The 26,810-nt window shown below is 57.1% G+C and overlaps 1 protein-coding gene across 5 annotated transcripts; it reads right to left on the reverse strand.

The window, feature by feature from the left end:
* On the reverse strand, window positions 1-26,810 carry UVSSA (UV stimulated scaffold protein A). 5 transcript variants are annotated; one of them, XM_041753214.1, is made up of 15 exons: window positions 26,678-26,810; window positions 25,267-25,462; window positions 23,969-24,299; window positions 23,252-23,372; window positions 22,182-22,562; window positions 21,202-21,314; window positions 20,955-21,083; window positions 12,855-12,978; window positions 7,274-7,412; window positions 6,726-6,851; window positions 5,931-6,114; window positions 5,388-5,499; window positions 4,480-4,606; window positions 2,924-3,098; window positions 1-1,315 (listed from the first exon to the last, which is right to left on the reverse strand). In XM_041753214.1, exons 2-14 carry the CDS (start codon window positions 25,362-25,364, stop codon window positions 2,924-2,926), a joined length of 2,160 nt encoding a protein of 719 aa, XP_041609148.1. In that variant the 5' UTR covers window positions 25,365-25,462; window positions 26,678-26,810; the 3' UTR covers window positions 1-1,315. The 5 variants fall into 5 exon arrangements, with proteins under 5 accessions (XP_041609148.1, XP_041609147.1, XP_041609149.1 ...); XM_041753213.1 differs by lacking the exon at window positions 26,678-26,810 and adding an exon at window positions 26,054-26,206; XM_041753215.1 differs by lacking the exon at window positions 26,678-26,810 and adding an exon at window positions 25,699-26,044.

The following is a 26,810-nucleotide window of genomic DNA, read 5'->3' on the forward strand; positions in this document are numbered from 1 at the left end:
TAAGCACACGAAAATATAATTAATATCATTAGTCATTAGGAAAATACAAGTTAATGCAAATCAGGATACCACTTCACACCAAGATGGCTACAATTAAATCAGATAATAACATGTGTTGACAAAAATATGGAGAAATTGGAACTCTCACGCACTGCGGTGAGAATGTAAGGAAAATGGTGCCGCTCCTTTGGAACAGTTTGGCAGTTCATCAAAAAGTCAAAACAGTTGTCACATGAACCAGAAATTCCACTTCTAGGTGTAAACCAAAAAGAAATGGACATGTATGTCTGTACACAAATGTTCACAAAAGCATTATTCATAATAGCCAAATGGTGTGGAGAGAACCCAACTGTCCGTGAGAAACAGATCAGCAGTGTGCTGTGCCCACACACTGGGTGTCATCACTGCACCACTAAAGGGCATGGGGCTCTGACATATTCCACGACATGGAGAACCCAGGAGACATGAAAGACCACATATTGCTGGGATTCCGTTCACCTGGAAAGGGCAAAGCCACAAACAAGAGGGAGGGGCTGGAGTGAGGAGTGGGACAGGCTTTCTTCTGGGGTGATGAAAGTTCTAGAACCAGGTGGTCCAAGGCTGTACAATGTACTTAATCCACTAAGTGGTACACTTTAAAAGTGTGAATCCTAGGGTGTGTGAGTTCTATCTCAATAAAATTATTTTTTAAAAAACAAAAGCAGTGAGGTAGTTGTTGGCATTCTAATGCAGATCCATCACCAAAACGCTTTGTGCACTGGAAATGCAAGGTGTAACACTGAACGGCTCACTTCTCTTTGTGTTTGTCTTAAAAACAGTGTTTACATGAAGTGTGAGGTTTCCTAGAGCCCCTGTGAGTGACCACTGCCTGGGGAAAGGGCTGGGAGTGGGGGGTCACACATGGGCCATTCACTCTGAAGCATGTCACAAGTGGATAGGCTTTGCAAGGCGCCCCACCGAGACACAGCTGCCTATGTCACCTCCAGGATCTCAAGCAGGCAGGACCCATAACTAGATGGCCATGGCCTGCCACAGCAGGGGACAGTCCATACCTGCAGCGCACTGTAATTTGAATCTGTACTATTTTCTCATATTGAATACACAAAACAACGGTGGCTGTGGCTACAGCCCAGTCCTGTGTCTGTTTTCCCATCCTAGTGTACCAGCCAAGGGAGAAGAGGAGCTGATGGCCAGAGGAGACCACATACATCGTCTGGCCCTCTAATTCAGCGCATAGTTAAACTGGTTTGCAAACTTCTCATGCTTCCTCCGATCCATCTGATTCATGGCTGTGATCACCCTCTGCACAGCTGCCCTGTGGGGAAAGCAAGTGAGACATGATCAGGGAAGTCTGGCCAGGGCTCTGGGTTCCAACTAGAGGTGCCACAGCTTAGAGAGCCTAAGAGCAGTCCTGGCACTAATCCTGTGGGCTCCCTAGACCCCAAATCTCACCAGCACCAGGCCACACCCCAAGATAAAGGCAGAGCCTGCCCTGCAACCTGTCGTGGAGCAGTGTGAGGGCAGACGCAATTAGGAAGCACCAGATCTGGATTCTTCCCAGCTTGTTCTTGCCCAGCCACATACACAGCGCCTCAGGGCACAGCCATGGGGCAACAGTGCAGGATATGCAGCAAAAAGCACAGATAGGCAGGTCAAGTGAGTCTCACTGCCCAAGTGCCTGGGCTCTGTGCTCAGGAGGAAGCCACTGAGGCCACCAAGCAGTGATGCCCTGCTGCCCCCAGTGCTTGTGTGACTGCTGGGTGCATCCCAGGGGTTCTGCTACCTTATGAAGGGCATGGTCACCTGTGGCCCTCCCACAGGACAAGTTCTAGGCAATAAAGCTGCTGCCACGAAGCCAGCACGAAGGCCTTCTGAGGATGGAGAGAGGAGGCCGGGCACAGAGGCCCCTTGGCCAGTACTCTGGGTATCAACACCCAGGGTGCCTTCTACCCCTGGTGGATCTGCAGGAAGCCAGCCTTGTGCTTGGAGCCTGGGGAGCCACACTGTCCTCAGGATGCTGACTCACGCGAAGGCGCAATGAGGAGCCACTCCCCACAGCCCCTGGGGACTCCGTGTGGGCACAGAGAAAGCTACCCTCCTGTCCAACCTGACTCAGGCCAAATACCTGGCGATGCTGGCCAAGAGAGGAGAAGAGCCTCCTTCACCCACTACACTGAGCTGAAGACCTTCTAGGGGTCTGCTGGAGAAGGCTGCCCCCCTGGGTGGCCAAGAGACCCGCAGGTGCTTCCTAAACAAGTGCCCCAAAGCCTCTGGCAACACCTGTGCACGCAAGACTCATCTGGCCAGCCACAGTGGCAGGAAGGCAGTGACAGTGCTGATGGGTGGCCCTCCTATTCTGGCCCTGCCAAGTCCCAGCCACAGCCACCAGGCAGGTCCAGCTGTGCTGCAGAGATGCCCCATCCCTGACTCACCTCCCTCACAGCACTGGCCAAGCTCTGATGGAGTGGAGACCTGCATGGTGCCTCCCATCACACCAGCCTTGGAGGTGACTTCCCTGCCCACAGACCACAAGAGTCCTTCCAGGTCAGCTGGGCAAGGTAGAGACATGGAGCTGGCTCAGTGCCAGCAGTCACCATGGAGGCCTCACTTCATCCCCAGGAAACGATGGTGTGCTGGTCAGTGACCCCCCCCAACCCCCCGCCTCTGCCTACTAGAGAAGACACTCATCTATCAGCTTCAGGGTGACCAGCTCCGGGCTCTGCTCCTGACTGGCCCCCTGCCCCCTGCTGACCAGGAGCACCCATCTTGCCTGGGGACCCAGTGGTCACAGGGAGAAAGGCGTAGCAGAGAGGGTTAAGGTCTCGGGCCCTGGACCTTCACGGTGTTAGAGAGCTCAGCCAGCCCACTGCAGCACCCCCAAATCCTGGCGTGGGGTGGCAGGAATGCTGCATGCAGCCCTTACTTAGCAAACACCTTCTTGGCGATGCGTGCGCGGGCAGTGTTGGCCTGCTGCTTCAGGTCGGCAAGGCCGGGATGCTTCTTCCGCTTGCCCTTGCCTCTCCCGCTGGACCGAGATGAGCCAAGGTCCACTCCCGTGGCGGCCTCCACATCTCTCATAAACTCGGGGTCCTGCCAGTCTGCCAAGAGACCCCAAGATTTAAAGAAACTCCTGATCCCTCATTGCCTGAGGGCAGCTCAGAGTGCCCACTGCTGGCCAGTGACAAAGGGGGCAGGCATCCAAGGCTGAGTCCCCAACCATCCTGTGCCCCATGGGCCCCTGTGCCCACAGAGGCCAGGAAGGTGCTGGGTACACCCACTGACCCTTCTGGCAGGAAGGCAGTGGAGGCTGGTAGCTGGGGGGGCAGGGCCACATGCAGGCTACCTCCCGGCCGCACCTGTACTGGGCCCCATTGGCCCCCAATTACGGCTGCCTGCTGTTTGCACGCAGCAGGGGCGGCCACAACCAAGGGGTCAGGATGGGCCAAGTTTTTTTTATTGGCCCAAAGAGAACTTGACAACAGGCTTCAGCAAGAGGGGGTCATTTCACCCAGATAGCTCTGCTTTTCCTGCTGCACACGGTCGGCCATGGTGAGCTCTGGCAAGGTGGCAGGAGACAGGGCTCCAGGTCCCACAGGGCATGGCCTGGCCAGCCTGGGGCTGTACCTCTGTGGGGACTGAGGAGAGGGTTCATGGCCTAATGTTCTGGGGCTCCCAGCCCTGGGTTCGATGGGCCCTGCTGTGGCCCTGGCTTGGCCTCCTCTGCCCAACCCTGGTGGGGGCCGGACTCCCTCTACCAGGTGGAGTTGAGGTCCAGGAGACAGAGTGCCATCCCACTCAGGAGTGACAGCACAGCCACCCTCATGCGCCCAGACCCACGGACAGTGACCCCAGCTTGCGGAAGGCTGCTTGGCACCCCACACACCAGTGGCGGCCACCGGCCCATGGGAAGCCTGCGGCCAGGGTCCGAGGGGCCAGGATGCATGCCCCACACAGATAGACGGTGAGGCCTCCCCAGGTTGATTTTTTGAAGTGAGGGAGTGCAGGGCTGCACGATTCAGTCCCAGGAATGATTAATCCCAGATTAAGGAAAACTGTCTAAACAGTTTATCTCCCATAATAAGAAGGCGCCACAGTTTAGGAGCTCAGTGAATGCAGCAATTGTTTAAACACCACGGAAAAATACCGGCGCCCGGTAGAGATGGAATGAGCATCTCAGTAAAATGAAGGAGCAATTTAAAAGCCTTTGAGGAAAATCAATAGATGGCGGGGCCGCGTGGCCTTCCTGTGCGCTGGCGGGCCTGCAGCTCGGCGCGCATTGTCACTGAGGTTAGCCCAGGGAAAAGAAAATTGCCCCGCGTGCGAGGGAGGCGGGGATCAATACTGTAGTTAGTAAAGAGACGCTATTTCACATCTGACTGGCCAGCGCCGGCCCGCGGCCGCGGCCGATACCTGTTGTTAACAAGTCACTGAGGGCTGCAGAACCAGATACTCTTCAGGGCTGACACAAAAAATACGCACTTAATTTGCTCCTGAGTGTGAGCCACCAGGGAAGGCCTCGCCCCGCGGATTAGCAGGTCACTGGCCCCTCCCTGCCGCCATCCATGGCCCGGGGGCTCGGACGCCCTGTCAGCCTGAAATCTGACATCTGTCAAAGGGAAAAAACCCACTAATGACCACAAACACGGCCTGGCTGGGACCCTCACATGCAGGCCACCTTCCCTTCCTCAGGGCTCTGGGTCTGCAACCTGGCTTCTTGGGGCAGACAGAGCCCCAGGTGGCCAAGTCTTCCAGACCCTAATGCAGGCAGACACTGAGACAGACCAGGGTCTGGTGGGCATCCACCCTCTTCTGAGCATGCCCACATGCACCCAGAAAGGGACAGTCACTTCCAGGTGACACCACCTGGCCCTGTTCAGGGGTCCTTTGACATCAGGTGGCCAGCATGTGGCATGTGCCAGCACATGTGCCTGGGATCTCTTTGCTTCTGCCCAGACACACACCCCCAAAGCCCACTATGCTGCCCAGGGTGGGCCTTATAGGGTGGCAACTGGCAGCATGAGCTCTGCAGAGGGGAGGGCGTGGCAAGGCACCACAGAAGGTATCTATCTGGCAGGAAGCGAGCTGCTCTTCCGTCTGGAGAGCAGGCTTCAGCCAGTAATTTTTCTTACCTCTGTTCCCCTTATTTCCTTAAAAATGTGATTCAGAAACCAGAACCCAAACCTCCAACAGATAACATGGTGGTTTCTGGCCGTGTGTCTGTGTCTCCTGGGGGCAGCTATAGGAAAACATGGCCCACCAAGAAGCCTGTGTCCCCTGCGGTGCTGTTGTGACTTACAGCCATGCTAGAGGTGGCAGGTGGCCACACACAGGGTCCCAGGCCATCCCCGCCCAGCGGCCCACCTGCCTGCCCCAGGCCCCACACTTACCTGCATGGCCTGCCTGCCTCTGCTGCTGCTGCCTCTGCTCACGGGCCCTATCTTCCTCATGGAGGGGCCGTCCCGCATCATCTCTTGGGATGATCTTCCCATGAAAAGGGCACTGTAACAAAGAAAGAGCAGTTCTGGCGGCCGGATGGGGCTGCCCACTGTCTCTGCCGACCACAGCCCTCAGGGTACATCTATGATGGAGGGTAGGCCTACACTGGTCTGGCCAAAACCACCTCCCTCCACACTGCTCACCCAGGCTCAGTGCAGAGCAGGCCCAGAAGGCACAGTGGACAGCAGGGACACAGTGACCAGGGCAGAGCAGCCCAGGTCCCGGATGTCAGACTCTCAACCCTGGCCATAAGGTGGTGGCTAAGCGACATCTGCCAGCCACAGACAAGCCCTTCCTGGGATAGGAGCCTGGCCAGGGTAGTGGCTGGCTAGAGCCCAGCACTTTACCTGGCCACCCTGTCCTGGCTCAGCTGGGCCCCAAGGTGACCATCCCCACATGCCTATGGCCCCCACTGGCCCTGGCCACCACCTCACCTTTAGCCGGTCCTGCCGCTCGCAGAGCCGGCCGTCAGGCCTCAGGGCACGGCACCGGTGCCGCACAGGCTCAAATGTCCCCGCAAAGGTGATGTAGCGGCTCTGCAGCATCTCTGAGACATCAGCGCTGTCCACTTCTGTGTCTACCTCGCTAGGTTTCCAGAAGCGGTGCTCAGAGTCACACCTGCAACATCAGACTCTCAGAGCTGCCACAGGGATGCTGCTGGACAGGGCGCCAGGCACCCCGGGGAGGAGCAGAGTGCAGAGACTTCTGGACCCTGTCAGAGGTGCTACAAGCCAAGTCTCTAGAGTCTGCTCTTGCCCACAGCCTCCAGTGCTGCCCCCAGTCTAGGAGGACAGGCAGTGCTAGGCCACGGGGGCCGACCTAGGGGCCACACTCCCGACAGATTGAGGGGATGCAACTGTGCCCCCTTCCCAGCTGCAGCCCCACAGAGAGCATGTAGGCCAGCACAGCGAGGGGATGGGTCCCCAGAAGGTCCATGCAGAACCCCAGGCCTGGCCCATATGGACATCAGAGGCACCAGAGTCTGGGGCAGAGCAGGATGGGTCAGTTAAGAGCTCTCAAGATACCAGGAGGTAAAGTAGGACATCTCCCCAGGGAGCAAAAGAGAGGTTCAGAGAAAGTCCCAAATCCCACTTTGGGGCACAGTTCTAGGGAGCCTGTGCGTGCTAACTGCCCTCATGCTCCTCTTGTGCCTGGTTTTGTGTTCACAGGCAGGGGACAGGCAAGGAGCAGGCTGGGCACCCATGGGAACCAGATGCGACCACACTCACTTGAGGATCTTCCCAGCCACTGGCTGCTCCTGGCCCCAATAGCACAGGTCCACTCCAAAGGGCACAAAAGGTGCCCGGGCCCGCTCTACTGCCAGCTTCCCAGCCTCCTCTGGTCCCACAGGTGCCCTGGAGAGGCCACAAGAACAGGACACACTGACCATGCATGCCAGAAGCCAGCCACAGCCACCTGCCTCTCCCTCTTGTCCTCTGCTCTCCCTAGACCTGGGCTCCAGGGCAGCCCTACCTGTCCCCAGGGAGCCATGCAAGGAGCTGGTCTCGGATCTTTAGCCTTCACGCCAGGCCTGGGGGTGCTATGACATCTGTCCCTCACACCCCACAGCCTCAAGCCTCTCTTGTGCCCTGGCTGACATGCCAGTGCTCCGAGGACCCCCCGATGCTGCTGGCAGCCCCTGCCGTGGGCACAGATGTTGGCAGGTGCTCGCCTGGCCGGTGAACATGCCCAGGGCTGCCTCCACAGAAGCCAAAGGGGCCTCGCAGCCAGGAGGCAGCTCAGTGCTCCACGCAGAGGCAGGGCATCTGGACGTCACCTGGGGCTTGGGGATGGGGGCAAGCGTCCACGCAGCTGATGCAGCTGGGCAGCAGCAGAGGTGGGGTCACATGCCTCCTCGTCCCTCCTTGTCCTCTTCCTCACTGGCAAGCTCCGCACAGCCGGCTCTTTCTCCAGCCCTGGAACACAGATGTGTCGTTTCCGGCCACTGTTCCCAAGACTCCAGGCAGACCCCCAGGGGCACTGCTGTCACAATGGGACTGACTGCATGTGTTTGCAACAAATCTTCCAACAGCCACAGCCATGCTCCACGTGGCACCTGTGGGCCACGATGCCTGCGTCTCCCAACGACACCTGCATGGCACATGGCCGTCCCCATGTCCTCAGAACAGGCTGAAAGCAGATTTCTCAATTCCACTAGCCAGACCCTCCCTGACCCCTGCTGGCCCCTCTCTGTGCTGTCACCATATAAGCCAGGGTTCCAGGGCTGCACAGCACACAGATCAGGAGACCAGTGGCACGCCATCCCTGCCCCTCCAAACTAGCTGAGGGCCTGGGGGCCGAGCACGGCTCACAGCTTAAGGACTGACCCACCCAGAAGGAAACAAACAGACTGAGCAACGTGTCTCAGACAGAGGACGAGACGTCACACAGGCATGCTGCACACTCCTGCGGTGACGATGTACCAAACAGGTGAGGCACACTTGAATGGTGGGCACCCCTGGGAGCTCTCTCACAGCTCAGGTATGGGGCAAAAAGCCCACTGAGTGTCAGGAAATGGACAGAAAAAATGGATGGTCAAGTTATGAGGAAATTTAAGGACATTAAGGATGAAGAGAAAGATCCAAAAAGCTTCTACAAGAAAAGGTGGATACCATGGACAACACTGGCATCAGCAGTGACGGTGAATGTGCCATCTCTGGAGCTTGTCCTGAGAAGACTGAAGGACAAGACATTCATGCTTACAGCTTTCCATCCAGCTTGCTAGCATCTGGCCATGCCCATGAGGGGCTGCATGGGGATGAGACCCCTTCTGGCACCACCGGGAGGTCTGCTTTGAAAACACTCTCAGATCAAGTAATCAATCCGTTAGGGAGGGAAGTGAGTTTGGGCGTGGGGCAAGGCATGTAGGCAAGGCATGTAGGCGTGAGCACAGGGCTGGGCTGGGGAGGCAAGGAGGGAGGGCAGTGCAGTCGTCCTTACACCATGACAGCAACTGTGTGCAGGAAACATGAGGATGAATCTTTCAAAAATGAGGAACAACCCTCAGAAAAATCATTTTTCTTACAATTTTATTAATATTTAATAAATGGATTTAATAATCTAGCAAATGAAAGGTCAGAAGAAGAAAGAAACAGAAGTGGCGACAAAGTGCCTAAGACATCTAACAACGTAGTGATCATTCCTCATGTGGATTAAAGTAGTTCAAAGGCAGACTGATTAGTTCCAAAACTTTTAATGATTTGCGGGCCACATGAGACCCACTTACAACAAACGACGCTAGAGACGTGCGAGTAGACTTATGCTGCAAGTGGGGACCCAGAGAAAGTGGGGTGGCAGCATTGCCAGGATGACATTTCAGTAAGAATGGACACACGAGGAGGGACACAGCGCATCTGGTAAGCAGCTCAGGGGCTCACCATGGTGGGCTTTGCGGACCTCACAGATCAAGGCCAAATCAACAGGCGTGTGGGACGCTGCCTCCAAGAAGCCCTCTGAGTGCACACGCACACCTGCCAGGACCACCAGGCAGTAGGACCCGAAGGGACCTCAGTGTCCCCAGACCGCATCTCTAGGCCACGGGGTGGTCAGAAGGAGCCCAGAAACTGACACACACCCTCTAATTCACCCTTCCTGAGCACACAGACTCATGGTGTAGATGGTCCCGCTGAACTCACAGCTCCACCCAGCAACCCCCCTCAACACGGATCACAAATACTGCATTTAGAGAGAAAACCAGAGGGACATGGCAGCACTCAGGACCTGAGGAAAGTCTTGGCTGGGCTGGCACTGCCAGGAGGGACTGCATCTGCTTCAGGCAGCAGGGGCAGTCTGACTTAACCTGGAGGCGGCCGCCCAGTCCTATGCTGCACCACAGGGCTCAGCGGACCGGCCACTTTCCATGCATGGTGTTCCCGGTGCATGGCCACACACGCAGCTGGTCTCTTGGGAGCTCCCGAGGCCCATAGGCCCTTTGCAGGAATCATCTGCCTGCCCTTGCTCCACATGCCTGGCAAGCCTCCTGCTGCCCTTTCTCAGGTTCTGGCCGCTGAGCATGGAGGATAGAGCCACTAGGGTGTGACAGGCCCCCCATGGTGGGGACCCCGCACCAGGCTCCATCAGCACCAGGATTCCCTAGCTCCAGCTCCCCAAACCCCCAACACCTCTACTCGGGATGTTGACAAGGTGTATCACTAACTGCCGCAGAGCCTGTCACAGTCAGCCCATGAGCGTGCACGCGCCACACGCACACGCCTGGTGCGGGGGATGGGGGGGGGGCGGCTGATAAGTGGGCACTGTGGCATTTAGATGGATACAATCACAGCCTGAAGATCAATATGAGAATTCCTAGGAGTTACAAGAATGAAATATATTTTTCATTGATTTGTTGTTTTAAACCATTAAAAAGATGGGTAAGCGTGTTAAAGCAGAGTAAATACTCAGAGTACTAAAAAAACACTACCATTTTCACATTGTTGTAGAAAATCAATCTCGCTGACATACTTTCAAAGTAAGACCCCAAAAAGCAGGCGGCACTCCTCAGGCCCGGGAGCGTGCATCCTCCCGGAAGAGCTAGAGGCCACACTGAGCTGGCACTGCCCCCCCTGCTGAGCCTGCCATCTGAGGGCATGGGCCTCAGGGATGGGACCCTGCCTCAAATTTACTCCACAGTTGCCTTCAGAAAGAATCCTACACTTGCTCAAATCCCCTTTTTTGTTTAAATTGACCAAGTGGCACCCATTTGCCTGGAGCACTAAGGCAGACAGGGCGGGAGCGATGAATCGATAGCGGGAAATGGAGAGGCTGCGGCTTCCGTGCGGAGTTAGGCCGCCGAGCTTGACATTATTGATTTTACCTAGTTCAGCTGGCCTTGTAATTAAAATGTAAATTTGAGAAAGAGATTATGTCCTGACAGAAATGGTAGGATTAAGGGGAAGATAAAAGCCCCTCGGTGAAAATTCAGAGAAAGAAATGAGAAAGAAAAAGCGCCAGCTTCCGCAGCCGTGTGGATTTAGACGAATCTACTGCAGGTTCACCTGCATTTAATTGAAAAAACAGTGGCGGAATATAAACTAGTGTTATGAACTGACTGACTTGCCCCGGCACATTTCTGTGTTTGGAAACCTCCAGAGCCCCGGGGCCCGCTGGGGCTCACGGCCGCATTCAGGGTGGTGGCCAGGGTGGCATGGCTGTCTTGGGGATGCAGTCTCCCCTGGGTCATGACCCCCAGGGACCCAGGCTGTGTCCATCGCTGCCCCAGCCCACCTGTCTGGGAACACAGATGGACAGCACTCAGCCCTGATCCATGTTAGCCACCAGCACAATCTTCCAGGTGACAGAATGTCATGAGCCTTCCAGAGAAAACGGGTGAGCTGGCACCAAGACCAACAGGGCTTCTGGTTCCCTCCACATGCACCAGGCCTTTCGAGGAAGTGGACATCGGGGGCAGGCCACAGTCAGGTGCCCCAGGAGCACAGAAGAGGCGTCCCACCCATGCCGCCCACCTGCTGCTGGAGAAACACCCAGAGCTCGGTGGAGGAACCACACAATCAGGCTTGCAGGCTGCTCTGTGGGGACAATTTCCCTCTGCTCTGTCCTGGCTGGGTGGACAAGGCCCGGAGGGAGGTTCACCCACTGAGTTCAGGCATGTGTCCTGTGAGCACAGCAGGGCCCACACAGCCTCTGTCATCCAGTCCCCTCAGCTACTCTTAGTGGGGAGGCCAAAGGATCCATGGCCGCTTATGACCCTGCCAGCAGGAGTGTCCCTGTGGGTGCCTAGCAAGTGCTTCACTGGGTGCTACTTCCCTCGTGCCAAAGTGGATGTGGCACAGACGAAGCACTCCACAGACTGCAATGTGGTCCAAGTGTGACCCCAGGCCAGAGGGCAGCTCTTCCTTCTGAAAGGGCTCAATGTCCTCAAAGCGGGATGTGCATAGGGCAAGGGCAAGAGTCTGCAACTGAAAAGTCACAGTCAGAGGATGAGCTGAGGGTCAGGGTGGGGCTCCCAGTCAGGGCCCAGAGCCTCGCAGCTTCACCTCTGTTGGACAACCTGCCAGCCACAGGAGGCTCTTAGGCAGGGGCTACCTGCCACCAGGCTCCTCTGCTGCAGAAACTTAGAGAAGTGACCACACTGAGCGGGCTGTTCCCTGGCAAGTCCTGCCCCCAACTGTTCACTGTCCTGGCCTGGGCACGGGAGGGCGGTCACTGCTCCTAACAGGTGCCTTAAGCAGTCCCCAGGCACCTCATGGGTGCAGGTGAGGCCTTTGGCCACAGAGAGCCCCTCCTCTGGGTGGGGGGGTGGCAGCATAAACCAGGGATGGCAGGACCATTTCAGACGCAGAGCACGGAACAAGAGACAGGAAGGTTGCCTAACAGTCAGAGGAAGACCCAAAAACTAAGGGAAGGCCCACGTGGCTGGAGCAGAGGGTGAGGCATGCACACAGGCCCCTGGCGGCCAGGGAGCAGGTATGAGTCGCTGCTGCTTCCGCGTCCAGTTGGGTGCCTGGGGAGAGGTCATCTGGCTGGTGGATGGCAAGCAGGAGAGGAACCAGGGCTGCACTGTTAGGTGTCAGGTCTAGATGTGCTACCCTGGGCCACACCTGAGCTGCCAATCATCTGAACAAATTCACATTTCACCTTCAGATTCAGAAATCAAATGGTTTGTTTTGCCACAGAAACCATGGGTCTTGTTTTTATTTGCTTCCTCTGTGTGTGTGCGGGTAGATCCTGTGGGCGCACACCCCTGCTCCCCAGAAGGCCACCATCCTGGGGTGCAGGTATGGAAAAGAAGGAAAGCCCAGACAGGAGAGACCAGTTGCAGGTGGGTCTGCATTTCTGGAGCAGCCCTCCTCTGTCACGAGGTACACAGGTGTCCTGGGCCAGACACAGAGGCTGTGACTCCACAGACAGCAAGCAGGGGTGCCCCAGCTAACAGGGCCTGGGGCCTCAGGAGCCTGAGAACAGGGTGCAGCCACTGCTAGCCATTGTCTCTTTCCTGCCCCATGTGGCCTTGCCACCTTGGGAATCACACCACACCCCCACAGCACTCTCCCCTGGGCATTTGGTGCCTGCCCCACTCCTGGACTCCCTCCTAAGTGCTGAGACCTCTGTGTCCCCCACAGGGCTGCCTCTTGCATGTAGCCAGCTTGGCTGTACCCCCTAGATGGGTGGTGGAGCCGGCCCAACACAGGGGCAGCAGGAGCCCACTGCAGGGCAGGCCTGGGGGAGGAGCCCTGGCCAGAGGTTTGCCTGGGACATGAGATCTGTGGTGTCGGCAGGTGGGGCATCCACCACAGCTGGCTCCCCTGTTCAGTGGACCCCAGACCCCAGACCCAGATGTGAGGTCACACTCTAATGGTCAGCATCCTTAGCAGGACCCTGGCTACCCGAGTTGCACTCACCGTACTCAGGCCGCAGGTGGTCGGGGATGCAGGCCTCATACCCCTCCTTCTCTGGAACCTCTACAAAGTCCCCATCATCATCGTCATCGCCATTGTCCTCGTCCCTGTCCCCTGGGGTTGCCACCTGTGGAAACACCCCCAGACCTGTGTATAAGCACAGCACAGAGGCCCAGGAGTTCCCAGTCCTGCCTCTGTGGAGACCTTTCTCCGGGCTGGGGTCCAGCGTCAGGTACGCTGCATCACCTTAGACAAAAGATTGTCTCCAGGCCTGGTCCCACTTGAGCTCATGCCAGGTCCATGGCTATCCCATCAGCCGGCCATCTAGGGTCCCCATCCAAACCACATATAAACTTGCCCCACTGCCCAGTGCCCTTGGGAATGCATGAAGATGCATGGCTATAGAGTCTCATGCAGTAGATGTGTTTCCAGAGCCCCAGGAGACTGTTATCACCCAGCAAGAGGCCAGCTCCCCGCTCCCATGACAGCACTTGTGGAATATTCTGTCCTTAAGAATAACTTGTTTAAAAAGCCACTGAAGAAACCGTTTCCTCTGGTTGAGGCCCCCTTCCCCATCCAGGCTAGTGTGGTGAGGAGCCCTGAGCCACCAGAAAAGAGCTGGGGGCCCCCCTCCGTGCCCCCCTACCCAGAAGGCCTGAAGAACCACATGGGGTTGGCTTCCTTTCTACAAGACCCGGATCTCTGCCCTTGCCCTGCTGGCTGGGCAGCACCTGGCCCGGAAAGTGTGGCAGGGACCCTACCCATGCAGGTCGTCCGCAGAGGAGTGGGGCTTCTGTAGGTGGCCCCACATTCTCAGTGACCCCCACAGCCCTAGGATAGGACTTGGGAGGGGAACAGACCATCAGGACCAGTCCTTCCTGAGAGGGAAGCACCCACCCCACTGCCAACCCACCTGGAACACTTGGGGGCCAGCTGAGCCAGAGCAGGGTGCGGACCGCACCACTGCCACCAACAAATTCAGTCCCTCCAGAAAGGAGACCCCTGTCGGGTGGGTGCCCGTGACATGAACCCTCAAAGGCAGGAAGAGACAAACTCTGGATGGAGAACCATGCGGCACATGCCTTCACTTCTAACGGCTCTCCTAGCAGCACACCTCGGGGGCACAGAGGAGACCACACTGTGCCCAGTGGGTCACAGATGCCAGCTGCACCCTCACAGCAGCCAGTCCCCGCAGAGCCAGGCCTGGTGGCGGCCACGGCGACTGGGCATCAGCAGCCACATGGGCCGTACCTGCGGTCCAGGACGCCTGCCTTGAGAGGCATAATCAGATGCAAATGCACTTTGTTTGGGTACAACCCACGGTGGTGCATCTGGGAAGCACGGGAGACATTCATCATCGGAAACTGTAATTTTTTGTTATCAGTCTAACACTGATCAAAAGGGAAGCCTGTCTCCACCACTGACCTGTGAAACGTCCCAATTATACTCTTTGGAAATGACAGGGGCACTTAACTCCCGAGCTGGGCAAATGACGGCGATCAATCACGTTTGAATAACAATGAGCCACGGACCTGAAAATTATTTTTGTATAGAATCTACCCAGGAATTTATGAAAGGTGGAAAGCAGCCCAAGGTTTTAGGGCATTACGGTTCTCGGCTAGTGCAGTGCGTATCAAACACTAAACAGAATTTATGTGTTTTAATTTTCTAAAAGGTAGATGTGGACTGGGTGCTACAATGCATAACACGGAGTGCCGGATTTTAAATATGGAGGTCATTTTCATAAAATATGATGCTCACTGCTCACACCCTTCAATTTTGCCAGGGACTTTTACTAAATTTTCATTTCCTAAAAAATATTCAGCTGCTTAGCTAACTATTAGGAATTATATCCTCTTTCTCCCTAACTACAACTGTTTATTCCCAAGATGAAATATGGAGCCCCGGGCTCCTCTTTGTTCTTAAATTAGCACTGACGAGTCCATACCAGGCAGCACACACCTCCAGGAGGACGCTGTCCTCTGCAAGAGCCTGGGGACTCCCCCGGGGTAAGAGCTGCCCCCGCCCAAGGTCCCCGCAGCTGGGCCTCTGGCCTCTGTGGCAACGCACTGGTGCGCGTGAGTGGTGAGCTCTCTGGCTATGGGGCGGCCCTCCCCACCCACGGCGGGTGGTATAGCGCCAGGTGGACTGTGCGGCCAGTACCAAATCCACCCTCGAAAGCTCCCAAGTTCAACATCTCGTTCCCAGGGCTCCTCAGCTCTCCGAAAGCTCCGCAGCACAAAGTGAACTGGACGTCAAACCCTGAGCCCAATCAGGGCAGCGCAGTGATAGCCAGTGTCCAGAGGCAGAGGAAGCTCTGCTTCCTCTGCTTCCCCAGGACTGCTCTGGTCAGGCAGTCACCACTGCTACAACACCTGTGTGACCTAAGAACATGGACACCACCACAGTCAAACCAGAAAGCCCTCCCTGAGACCTGTGTAAAGCAGTACAGTCTGGGGAGACTGAGGCCTGCAGGAAGAGCTCATGGGAGCCAGTCCTATGTGGGGCAGTGAGGTGGCCACCTCCCCTCAAGGTCAAAGGTCACAGGTCAGAAACAGGCCTGAGCCAGGCAAGCAAGGTCCTGGGCAGGGAGTGGGCAGGGGCATGTGGATGCTGTGAGAACAGGAAGAGAATCATGCCCTCAAATTGGGGTCTACTTGTGAACTGTTCAATGCTGCTGGGAGCAACAAACCACACAGAACAGTCTTGAGAAACCAATCCCCTCCCCCACACTGCATCTGAGGTGTGCACCCATCTTCTCCAACAGGTGGAGGCCCTGGCCGGTGGTCAGAGCCCCACGGCCCATCGGACACCTCCCTCACTGGGCAGCCCCTCGGGAGAGGCCAGCTAGCCCACAGCCACAGGGAGGTGCAGGCCGGGGGCTCCGGCCTTCCTTGATCTCATACAAATGGATTCGCACCCACAGTTAAAAGGATTTAGAAAAATGAGCCTCTGGGATCATAATTAAACAAGCAATAAAATGGCTAAAATATACAACACAATCAGCTTACAGCAGTGGGGGTATCGGGGTTACTGATTGTTTGAGGGGAAGAGGAAGAGCGACCTGGCTCTGGGAGCAGGTCTGCCCGCCAAACGCACGCCTGAGATGCAGCTGGGACCGTTAAATAAATTTTGTACGATCTAATTAACTCGGTGCGCAATCTCAATTACTTTTCACCCAAGAAATCACTTTTGTTCAGTTTTATGTGTGTCTGTTTCCCTTTTTAAAAAAAAAAAAATGATGTAAGGCCTCGTCAGACAAGTGAGCTCCGAACTGCATTTGTCTTTCAGCGGCTTGATGGCCATGCATTTAAAACCCCATTCTATCTTATAAACTAAAAATTAAACGTGCTCAGCTGTGATGGTCGTCATTGCATCTGCTATTTATATGCTAATGCCCTCCCTGGAAGGCCGTGCAAATTGCCCAGCCAGGCCAATATCTCATGTGCATCTCCAGCGGCTGGGGACGCGCCTTCAGAGGGCAGAGGACGGTGGGGCGCATGCTGACCAGCAAGCAGGAGGGAACAGGGCCCCTGACAACAGCACTCAGGGCCACACAGAGCCTGCTTGGATGCAGACAAGGCTGCAGAGCACAAGGTCCCCCACTCAGAATAGAGCTGGTGCAGATGTGCATCACTGCATTCCAGAATGACCGTGGCCCCGTTTCTTGTCTGATCCAAATCAGCGGCAGGTTGGGGTTCTCGACAGGCCTTGCCTTGGAAACTGCTCCCACACTGCACCCGGCCTGCCAGCAGTGCAAGCCATAACACCACGGGGCAACGGGACACCTGGGGGTCCATTTCCAGGGCATCCGTCACGCAACACAGGAGCCTCGGGCAGTACCTGGAGCCTGTGCTGCGGTCACCCATGCAGGGAGGCCACCAAGCAGGGCATGGCCTATGAGAGTGGGTAAGCGGTGGGACAGTACATCCTTCCCAGTAGACTGAGGCTTTTCCCTTCAGGCGGGTCTCACCTCCCAAGGAGGTGGCCATCCACACAACAGAAGCCACTGTACATGCTGTCCTCCCTCAGCCTAACCTTCTCGGGCAAAAGTGCAGGCAGACATCACCCTCTGAGACTGAGGCTCAGGGCCTCCCCCAGACTCAATCTTCCCATCTGTGTAATGGGGTAGTGACAGAGTCACCTCATAGGGATGCTCATAGGATCAAAGGGATGATATGTGAAGGTGTTAAGAGCAAGGGGTGCGCACAGCCCAGGGAGGGCCCGGGTGTGGTGGGGCGGAGAAGGGCCCTAGAGCCCCAGGGCACAGGTGAGGGGCTGGCCTGGGCAGTTCGGTGCCTACCTGAGTGTTCTCTGGCCTGGTGAGAAGGGCGGAAGGCATGTGACCCCTCCCCCGGCTCCCAGCCCCTGGCTGCAGCCGCGTGGCCTTCAGTGTGATGGAGGGAGCCATGTCACCAGGAAGGTTGTTTACCGGCCCTGCCGAGCACAAGGTCCCTACTGCTGGCTGATTTAGTTTCCCTGCCTCCCCGGCCTGCCTCCCTCGTTCAACATTTCATTCCCTGGGCTTCCTGCTCTGTCCTTTTCACCTACAGGAAGCCAGCCCTCATGTGGCTCCAGCGGCATGGAAAACTTGTCCCACACAATGGCAGCTGGAGCACCCAGGACCCCTGCCCGAGGCACATCCTCGGCACACGATCTGCCAGGGACGCCTGCCCTGAGCCACGTGGTCTGGCTGCGTTTGGAACAGAGAGAATGTGTCCCCTGGCAGAGCCCTCGACCGCCACGTGAGACTGCTGATCAGACCAAAGCACCCACACAAGCATTTTACCCACTTAAACACACAACCCAGTCGTTCAAAAAAAACCATACTGCTGATAGTTTATATAAACTGGTGCTCCAGGTTAATGTTTTCAGACATATTGGTTGGTAGGAAATTAATATTTTGTTAATTACACAATACAAAATAATCGCTGTTCTTGGCCACATAATTAAACCGCAGGCAATTTAAAAGTTTATAAAGGATTTTTATCAGTTTAACGAATGTAGCAGCCACAGATTATTACACCTCTCCCGCAGCAGCAGGACTGGAAACTAAATCTACCGAATGATGCTCCACATTGATCTATTTCAGATTTATCCCCAGCTGCTTCCAAACAGAACTGAGACACACTCTATAAAACAAACAGTTAAACATATTTAAACTGGCTGAAATATATCTTAAAGACGGAACCTCCGTGTCAAGAGGAAAACAACACATACAAGCCAACAACTACACAAAACCCAGAACCAGGATACCTTCTAACTATCGGCCCTGTGGCTGGTTCCTGTCGGGCTGTGGGGAGGACAGCTCCCAGTCCCGGCCAGGAGCCCTGTGCTCATCCTCTCTGACATTTCTGGCAGAAGTTCAAAAATACTTAGGTCTCACGTTATGGATTAGCATCCCCAGCTCAGCCTGTGGAGCTCAAGGTTTCAACGCCACCCGCTAGGCCTCTGTGAGGTGGGGAGACGCGAAGGCAAACGATTGAAAGCCCCAGACGTTTGATTTGAAAATGAGTGGAGCACACGTCGTTCATAATTTCTAATTACCGCAGCAGCTTCTGCGGCCGCCCGGTGCGGGAGCAGATGTACAGATATGGGCGGCTATTCTGGGAAGCGGCGCTCACCTGAGCGGGGCACTGCCACTCAGCCACTCGGGCCCCAATCGCTTCATCTCCAGGCGCCGCTGCCCGCCAGCGTGGATGAGCACAATCTCCAAGGATTTCAGAGCACTGTCTTTTTAAAATCAGTTTGTGGAGAAGCATCTGGGAAGTGTCCACTGGGCTGATGGAAGCTACACTGCCTCTGCACATGCAACTCCAGGCTACAAGGTCCCAGTGACCCAGGGGTCTCTGTGCGCCCCGCCGATCCTGTGCAGGAGGGGCAGGGCCACAGAGCCTGCCCCCACCAGACGCATCCTTCGATGCCCTCGATGCTGGGGGCTCCCCAACAGTCCAGCAGATCGAGGTGCTGGCTGGAGCCCCTGGGTCCGCTGGGGGCAGCAGAAGCCACAGTACAGCTAGGCAGCCCCAAACTGGACCCACAAGATCCCCAGGGCATCTGCTGGAGAGGGGACCCGACCCACCCTGGCCACTGCCCACTGGTCGCTGGGGGTACCAGCACTCGGGACACAGCAGCCATCCTCCCTGGGTCCAACAGGACACCCGCCCTTGCCCTGGGGGCTTGAACCATGAGGCCAGGGTGGGCTGGCCGGCATCAGGCCAACATGAAGGTTCTGCTGCCACCTCTGGGCTCAGTGTCCTGCCAGCCCCAGAAGTGCTACCAATCCCCAGGCCTGGCAGGACAAGACCATCCTGCCCAAGCAGCCCTCACAACCCCGGGGCTCTCTCAGCCCCCAAGGGCACCTCCCTCAGCTCCTGCAGACCTGGCTGTGGAGAGGTGGTCTTCATGCAACATGGGCTGGTCCTCAGGGCGCCATGAAGGAGGCACCCAGGGGAGCCACCCGGTCCCCCCACCCTTGCCTGATCTCAGGCCAGCCTCTGCTCTGATGCTGTGATCCTGGCTCTTCTAACATTCGGAAAGAAGTCCTTCCTGACGTGCTGGGCAGAGTGGACCAGATCACTTTCCTCCTGACACAACAACCTCCCTTCATCGTTTAAAAAAAAAAAAAAAAAAAAAAAGATCTTGATCAAAATGCACAAAACTAACTTCTTAGTGAAGTCACACACCTGAAATGCTCTGCGAGGAATCTCGCACCCACAGAAATCCACTAGGACATCAGCCAGCAGAGGCGAGGCTGTGAGCAGGCCCTGCTCCTGCCCAGAACTTTCCTGAGACAGCACAGCTTCATGGGAGAAAGGCAAGAGTGCCCTCTGCCGGTCCCCGTGGCCTGCATACCCTGCACTGGGAGGACAGCCGCTGGGGCCGCTGCTCAGAGGCACACCAAGGGCAGGGGTGCTGTGATAGGTGTCCAGGGGCCCCATAGGGGTCCAGTTCACTAGGTGCTGAGAGCCAGGGTGTCGGTCCCCATCCATCCTAGGTCTGAGCGGCTCCGAAGCTCTTCTCTTCCTCACCAGGGAATACTGTTCCTCCACCCCAGAATTCCTGTTGTTAACAGCTACATCTGCCCAGAGCCAGGCCAGGAGTTGTGGTCCAGGGGCCTGGCTCCCAGCAGAGAGGTGCACTCTGGAGGCTGTCTTTCTGGTTCTGACACAGCGGCTGCTGTTCCAGCTGTGGCTGCCCCTCCCTGCTGGCAGGCCCCGAGGACACCTGCAGAGGACACGGCTCTCACATCCCTTTTGGACATTAAGGTCCAGATCCTGGCATAGGCTCATGGGAGGGGGCACCATTTTCGAGGCTCAGGGTTGCTGCCCAGTGTCTGGTATCCCAGAAGCTGATGGACTTCCTGGCACCCCATCGACAGGTACGGGCCTGTCCCTGCGTCACCAGGTTGCCCGGGGACACAACCCTTGAGAGGACCAGCATCCCCCTCTCAAACCACACGGTGCCTGGAGGTGCTACACAACCAGCAGACACATATCCTTGACTATCCTCCCCAAATGGGGCACCACATCAAATGTTCGCCCTGCTTCACTGCCCCGGAGCTCCTCTGTGGAGCCCCGCTTGGGACCGTGGTATCCATCTGCCCCGGCCAGGGACACGGCCCTCTGCACAAGCCCGAGAACAAGTCTGGATTCTCTGTCTCCTGCACGCACCCTAATATGGTGTGTCCTTGGTCACGCGCAGGTGGACAGGATGAGACCCTGAAGCCCAGAAAGTCTTTCCCAGCTCATGGGAGGCTCTGCTGGGGGTACTCGGGAAGGTTTAGGGTGCAGAAGTGCAGCAGGGCTGGGCTAGTTCTCAGGCCCTGCGATCTCCCTCCTAACTAGAACTTTCTGCCTCCTTCCCCAGCTCTGCCATGCCCTCCTGCCCTGGACCCTGTCCTAGCCCCTCATCCACAGGGAGGCCTGCCTATGCAGTGCTCTCTCACCCTCCTGGTCAGACCCTCCATTTCAGGAAAGGAGCTCCCAGCGAGGTAGAACCAGAATATTTCTGAGTGCCAGTGATTTCTTGCTCACTTTGAAAACTGAGCTCAAAAAGTAGGTCTCCTCACTTTCCCTCCCCCAGTCCGCTGGCAGCACTCACCTCCCTCCTGTGCCCCTCCTCAGGCTTAATGTCCAGCTCTCCCGATCTCCTCAGGGCGGTTTCCAGCTCCGCCTTCAGGTCAATGGCAGCTTCTAAGTGTCCACCATGGACCCCTGCACGGGTGAAGAGCTGCCAGCGAGGGGGCGCGTCACTTGAGCAGGTTAGGGCACCCTCCCTCACACCTCGCGTGCCCTTTGACGTGGCCCCAGCACCCCCAGCATGTGTGTCTGGTGGAAACATGCATTACCTGAACCCAGGAGCACACGGCTGGCAGAAACTTGTTTTGGATAAGCTTGAGTGCATCGCGGGCCGAGTGGATGACAGCGTGGTTGTCCTCGTTCTCATGCACCCTCAGGCCGTCTGGAACACAGGGTCAGCAGAGGACACGGGGCAAGTTGTCCGCCTCATCCATCCTGCCCCAGCCACACTCTGCCCAGGACCCCACACCTCACCCCAGAGACACAGACTCACTACTTTAAATTTTGATTTTGGTGGAGACCATTTTAGCCAGACTGCACATCTCCCTGCACACAGGCCTGAAGACCCTGCTCATCCCACAGAACCTGTGGAAGCCCTGGACCCCCACCCCCTGGGGCTGCCCCTTACCACTCTCAGGACGGAGGCTCAGTCCCAAGGGGCTCTTTTCACATCCCGCCACCCCAGCCCATATTTGGCTGGGCACCCCCACCTCTGCACACTGTCTGTCCCTCTAGACCCAGCCAGACAGTTCCCCTGGGGCTGCTGGACCCAAGACGCCTGACAGGTCTTCACACAACTAGGTAGCCTGACTGCTCTTCCTCTGTTGACATCACTAGCAGGCTCCCAAACCACCCAGAGCCCACACAGGGTGCAGGCCGCGTGGGGCCCTTTGCATCTCTCCTACGTCATCACGAACATGGTGAGAAGCCGCTCTCCAACCACATTTTCCTGCAAGCCACAGAGGCTGGCCTGAGCCCGACAGTCACCCTCTGAGCCCAACAGGCCTGGGACTGCGCAGCACAGCCTCCCCAAGGGCTCCTCAGCCCCTCAAAGTGTCAGGCTTGCCTGTCACACGGAGGACCTCAGGGTGGGACCACAGGACCCGAGCCTCAAGTCACCCCTCACCCCAACCCCGGAGTCTCTGCTCTGCTCCGCTCACGGTCCCAAGAACTCCGGCTTCTGCCAGCGTCCCTAGGGCCCATGGCTGACGGTAGAAAGCCCAGGCCAGCATGCAGGAGCTTGGGTTACCTGAGGAGAGCTCCACATCCAGTGTGTACTTGTGGGACCCCAGGCCATGGCGCCGCACAAACCCTTCTCCGTCACTGTCGCTGTCACTGTCACCATCACTGTCCCCCTCCTCCTCCTTGGCCCCCGTGGCAGTCTGGGGTGGCCCCTCCCCACTGACGGCTCCCGGAAGGTGGGCACAGGCGATCAGGGTCTTGCTGCAGCAGGGCTGCTCCTCGTCCCCATGATTCACAGCACCGGCCTGGCAGCGGGCACTCTCCTCAGACACAGGGAAGGCCACCAGAGGTGACGCTGTCCCCAGGCCTGTGGCAAAGTCAAATGGCACCAGCAGCCTGAAGCAGGTCTCCACCTCCGTGAGGCAGCTCCGGATCTCCTCGGACATTTCTGCAGACACAGGTACTGCCTCTTGGGTCACCAGCAAAACAATACCACCTGCCCCCAGCACAGGGCCCTGATCAAAGGGAAGGCACATGCCAGCGGCAGGTGGGCTGGGTCCTTGTGTGCTGCCTGGCCGTTGTGCCTCCTCTTTCCTCCCCCGATAGAGACCACTCCCTTGGATGAAGAAGCCACAAACACAGCTGCACAAGGCCGCCCTGTGGGATGTCCTTGGTCACACACACAGGTCTGGACTTCTGCCATGAAGCTTACTGGTACCCCCAAGGATACCAAGTGGTTGTGCCACCGTGGACAGAGAGAGGCCAGGGGAGAGCTATAAGGACACAGCATTTCCCAGCACTCCACTGAGAGCTCATCTTTACCATGGCACTCTGATTGGCTGCTTCTCAGCAGGGACCTCCCTGGGGCCCGCCAGCACCATCCTCAGGGGGCAGAGGCCTGCTCCCTGTCCCTCACGGAAGGGTCAGGTTTTGAAGTGGGGGTGCTGGCAAGAGCAAACGGGCTGTGAGATGAACAGGCACACGTCCCTGCTGCCAGCCTAGAGACCTTTGCGGAAGCTCCCATGCAGCGCCGCCAGGGGGCGTGAGAGTAGAGGCTGCCCAGGGGTTCCGGGGGACAGGGCTGGGGCTGCCCACCTGCCACCCCCATGGCAGGGTGGTCCCTCACCATGCACTCACCCTCCATCTCCCTGACGGCCCGCTCAGACCTTTCCTTGTAGATTCTATCCAAGCGCTTCTGCTTCTCCTCCTCCCGCTTCCTTTCTGCCAGAGTCCTTGCGCTCACATCCTGGAAATCCACCTGGGAAATTGAAGCAGACATGAGACCTGACTACATAGAACACAGAGAGAATAAGGCAAACCAGGCCTGAGAGAAGACATGCCCATGAGCCAGGCCCTGTGTGTCCCTGGCTCCAAGGCTTCTAAACACAAGGAGACACGTGGACAGCAATGATCGATCCCCCACAGAAGCACAGTCAGCAGCACCTCAGAGAGCAGCATGCTACTTGTCCCATCCCGGGGGGCCTGGAAACACCCCGGGAGGGGACTGCAGAGGTGCAGAGCCAGGCGGCATGTCAGGCTGCGGCATGTCAGGCTGCACTGACTGGCCCGATGCCCCGGGCAAGGCCTGAGCTGCCAGGATAGGGGGACAGAGGCAGCAGCAGCCAGGACCACCAGAGCCCACAACAAACCCTGACGGGATTCAACTCCTGGCCACAGGACACTTCCCCTCCTTTGGGCTTTCTGTGGAAGTCAGGACCAGAGACCCAACTCCCTCCACATGTCTTCCTCGAAGAGCTGCTGCCCCACTCCCGGAAGCCCTCCACACCCCTAGCTGGCAGCCAAGTGGCCAGGCAAGTGTGTCCACCAATGCAGCACAGAGTGCAGCCTGCCCACCTGTTTGCTGTGTCTTAAGAAGTGGTAGCCCAAGGCGAGCTTCTTGTAGGCCGCCCCGTACTTCTCATTCCACTCGTGGACAGCCCGGGTGGCAGCCTGCCTCAGCTTCTGGGCCACCTCCCTGGGGGGTGGCAGGGGCTGCTCATGGTCAGTGCCCAGTGTGAGATCCAGAAACTCCTGGAAGTTGGAAACAACCAGCATCCTGAACTGGTGAGACCGGGCAAAGAGCTCGTCTATGGCCTGGAATGCAGAGAGGCGGATCTGGGCATGCTCCTGGCTCAGCTGTGTTGTGAGCAGGTGGTAGGTGTGGCTGAGATGCTCCTCGGAAGACCTGGGGACACCCGTCAGCCTTGCGTTACATGCTTTGTGTGCGGACAGCATGCAAAGCAGCAGGGACGCCCCCACTCTTCTAACCTTTGTCCAGAACAGGCTGGACAAACTGCAGCCCTCGGCCCCTGCCTGTTTCTGTATGACCACAAGCCAAGAATGGCTTTTACAGGTTTAATGGCTGAAACAAACCAAAAGAATAATACTTCATGACATGTAAAATCAGAAGATCCAGTGTCAGCACCCAGTTGGGACACAACCATGGCCTCTCCTTCACTTTGTTCATCAGTACTGTCCATAGCTGAGTGGACACAGCAGAGGCTTATGGCCCCTAAAGCCTAGAGTGGTCACCAGCTGGCCCATCAGACAAAGGCAGGACAGACTTCATGCCAAGCAGAGACCCCGGCCCCCAGCCTCCCCTGCAGGTGCAGCAAAGGAAAGGTCAGTGGAGCTTCTGGGACCTGCCCTAGGAGCCACCACACACCCTGCCTCCTCCTGTAGTCCTCTCAGCTCTCTTCCCTGCAAGAGAAGCCACTGCTGTTTGGGGGTGTTCTGGGTGTACCGTGACAGCTGATTTGTGCTAAATTTTTTTTTTTCAAAAGCTAACGACGTCATTAAACTGACTTCAATTTTCCTGTTTTGTAAATGCAGGATAAGGACAATCAGCGATTGTGCACCTGTGCTCTCAACAGAGCTATCCTTAGAAGTGTTCTTGCCGCACCAGCCTGCCCCTAACCCCAGAACGGGGGCCCACAGCGGGATGGCCTGCCAGGGCAGGGTCCCCAGGGCCCTGGGGAAACATCCTGCTCTTTCCCTCCCCACACACAGGGACCATGGCGGAGGCAGGCAAGGCAGGGCTAGGACGGACCAGGCGGGAGGCCGGACCCCAGGGGAAGTCCCACAATCTCCTGGGGGTGTCTCAGACTTGCTGAGCCAGCGATCGGCATGAATTGCTGGACCTGAAGACATACTTGCAAATTTTCTTCAGTTCCTTCATCTTCTCAGGATTCAGCTGGGGTTCTCCCGAAGTCGTGAGCTCTTCTACCAGCTTGGACAGTTTCTGATCCATACTAGAAATGCGCGTGGCAGAGACACAAGGTGACCACCTAGTGCTTCACAATTTGTGACATTGAGCTCCGCTGCACCCTGGGCTCTTCAGGGGGTGACCTGGACAGTGAAATACAATTCAAGGTGGTATTCTGGGCACAGCTGACAAGAATTTTTTGGTGGTAAATTAGAAGAAGCGCAACCACAAAGTATTCACTCTGGAGCACTACAATCCCAGGAACGGGAGAGGTGTGTGGTAGAAAAGGACAACAACCATCTAAATAAAACTTAAATGAGCTTTGCCCAAATGTGACTGCGGTACTTTTCCCTTCACAACGCCGTTCATTCACACTCACACAGCAGCCTCTGCACACCGCAGAGCCTCAGGGCTAGACTTCTGTAACTGCACAGAAAAACCCAGATCACGTCCAAACTCGTGCTAAGCACCCAGAGAGCTGCAGGAAGGAACTGGTAGGGTGACAGCAAGGAGAGAATGTGGGGCAGGAGGACAAGGCCCAGGGAGGTCGGGCACTTGGCAGGGACGGAGCCTGCGGCAGCAGGGGTGCTGGGCTAACTGCAGAGCTGTTTTATTCGGTATAAGGAGGTGCCAGGCCCAGCAAGGCGTACACAGCCTCTTCAACCAACACCAATTCATGCACACTCGGCAGAGGCAGGTAGCTGCTCCCCTGAGCCCCTCCCAGCACCCCCTACCATGGACCATGGATCCCTCTGGTTGGACTCTGCCCAAGTTCCTCCGGCCAGGGCACCAGGGCTATGCCAGACAGAAGAGGGCGCTGCATCCCCGGGAAGAGGGGATGGTGTGGGGTGAACAAGGGGAAGAGGAGGAGGAAGGAGGAGAGACAGTGTCCTGAGGAGGAGGAAGGAAAAGAGGAGGAGGAAGGAAGGAAGGAAGGAAGGAAGGAAGGAAGGAAGGAGGAGGGGGAAGGAGGAGGAAGGAAGGAGAAGGAAGGAAGGCAAGAGGAGGAGGAGGAAGGAGAAAGACGAAGGAAGAGAGACTGTGTCCCGAGAAGGAAGAATGCGGAGGAGGAGGGCGACGACGACGAAGGAGGAGGGACAGAGTCCTGGGAGGAGGGAGATGAGGAAGAGGAGGAGGAGGAAAGAGGCTCAGTGTCCCGGGGCGGAGGGAGAGGAGGAGGGAGGAGGAAAGAGAAAGGAGAGACAGTGTCCCGGGAGGAAGCGGGGGACGAGGAGAGGCCCCGGGCGGAGGGCCGCGTCCTGGGGAGGAGGAGGGAGACGGCCGGGTACGAGGCCTGCCTCCGGAGTCCGGGGCGAGCCGCAGACCCCGCCTGGCATCGCGAATCCCGCGACACCTACCGCGCATCAAGCCGCTCGCCTCGCCCCTCCCCTTCCGGAAACCCCGCCCCTGTCACGTGCCCCAGTTCGTCGCAGTCATTGGCTCGCCCTGCCGCGGGCGGTGCGGGGATGAAGGTCAGCCCGGCGGTGCCCG

The sequence above is a fragment of the Vulpes lagopus genome, chromosome 4 (assembly GCF_018345385.1).
Source record: "Vulpes lagopus strain Blue_001 chromosome 4, ASM1834538v1, whole genome shotgun sequence".
Classification (NCBI taxonomy): domain Eukaryota; kingdom Metazoa; phylum Chordata; class Mammalia; order Carnivora; family Canidae; genus Vulpes; species Vulpes lagopus.

Bases quoted from the DNA above. Each gene is read 5' to 3' on its own strand.
- UVSSA (XM_041753214.1), bottom strand. From the start codon at position 25,364: ATGGATCAGAAACTGTCCAAGCTGGTAGAAGAGCTCACGACTTCGGGA. The intron at 22,563-23,251 runs GTGAGTGCATGG...CTGTGTCTGCAG, and splicing joins GGCCGTCAGGGAGATGGAGG to AAATGTCCGAGGAGATCCGG. The intron at 21,084-21,201 runs GTAATGCATGTT...CCTCGCTGGCAG, and splicing joins CCGTGTGCTCCTGGGTTCAG to CTCTTCACCCGTGCAGGGGT.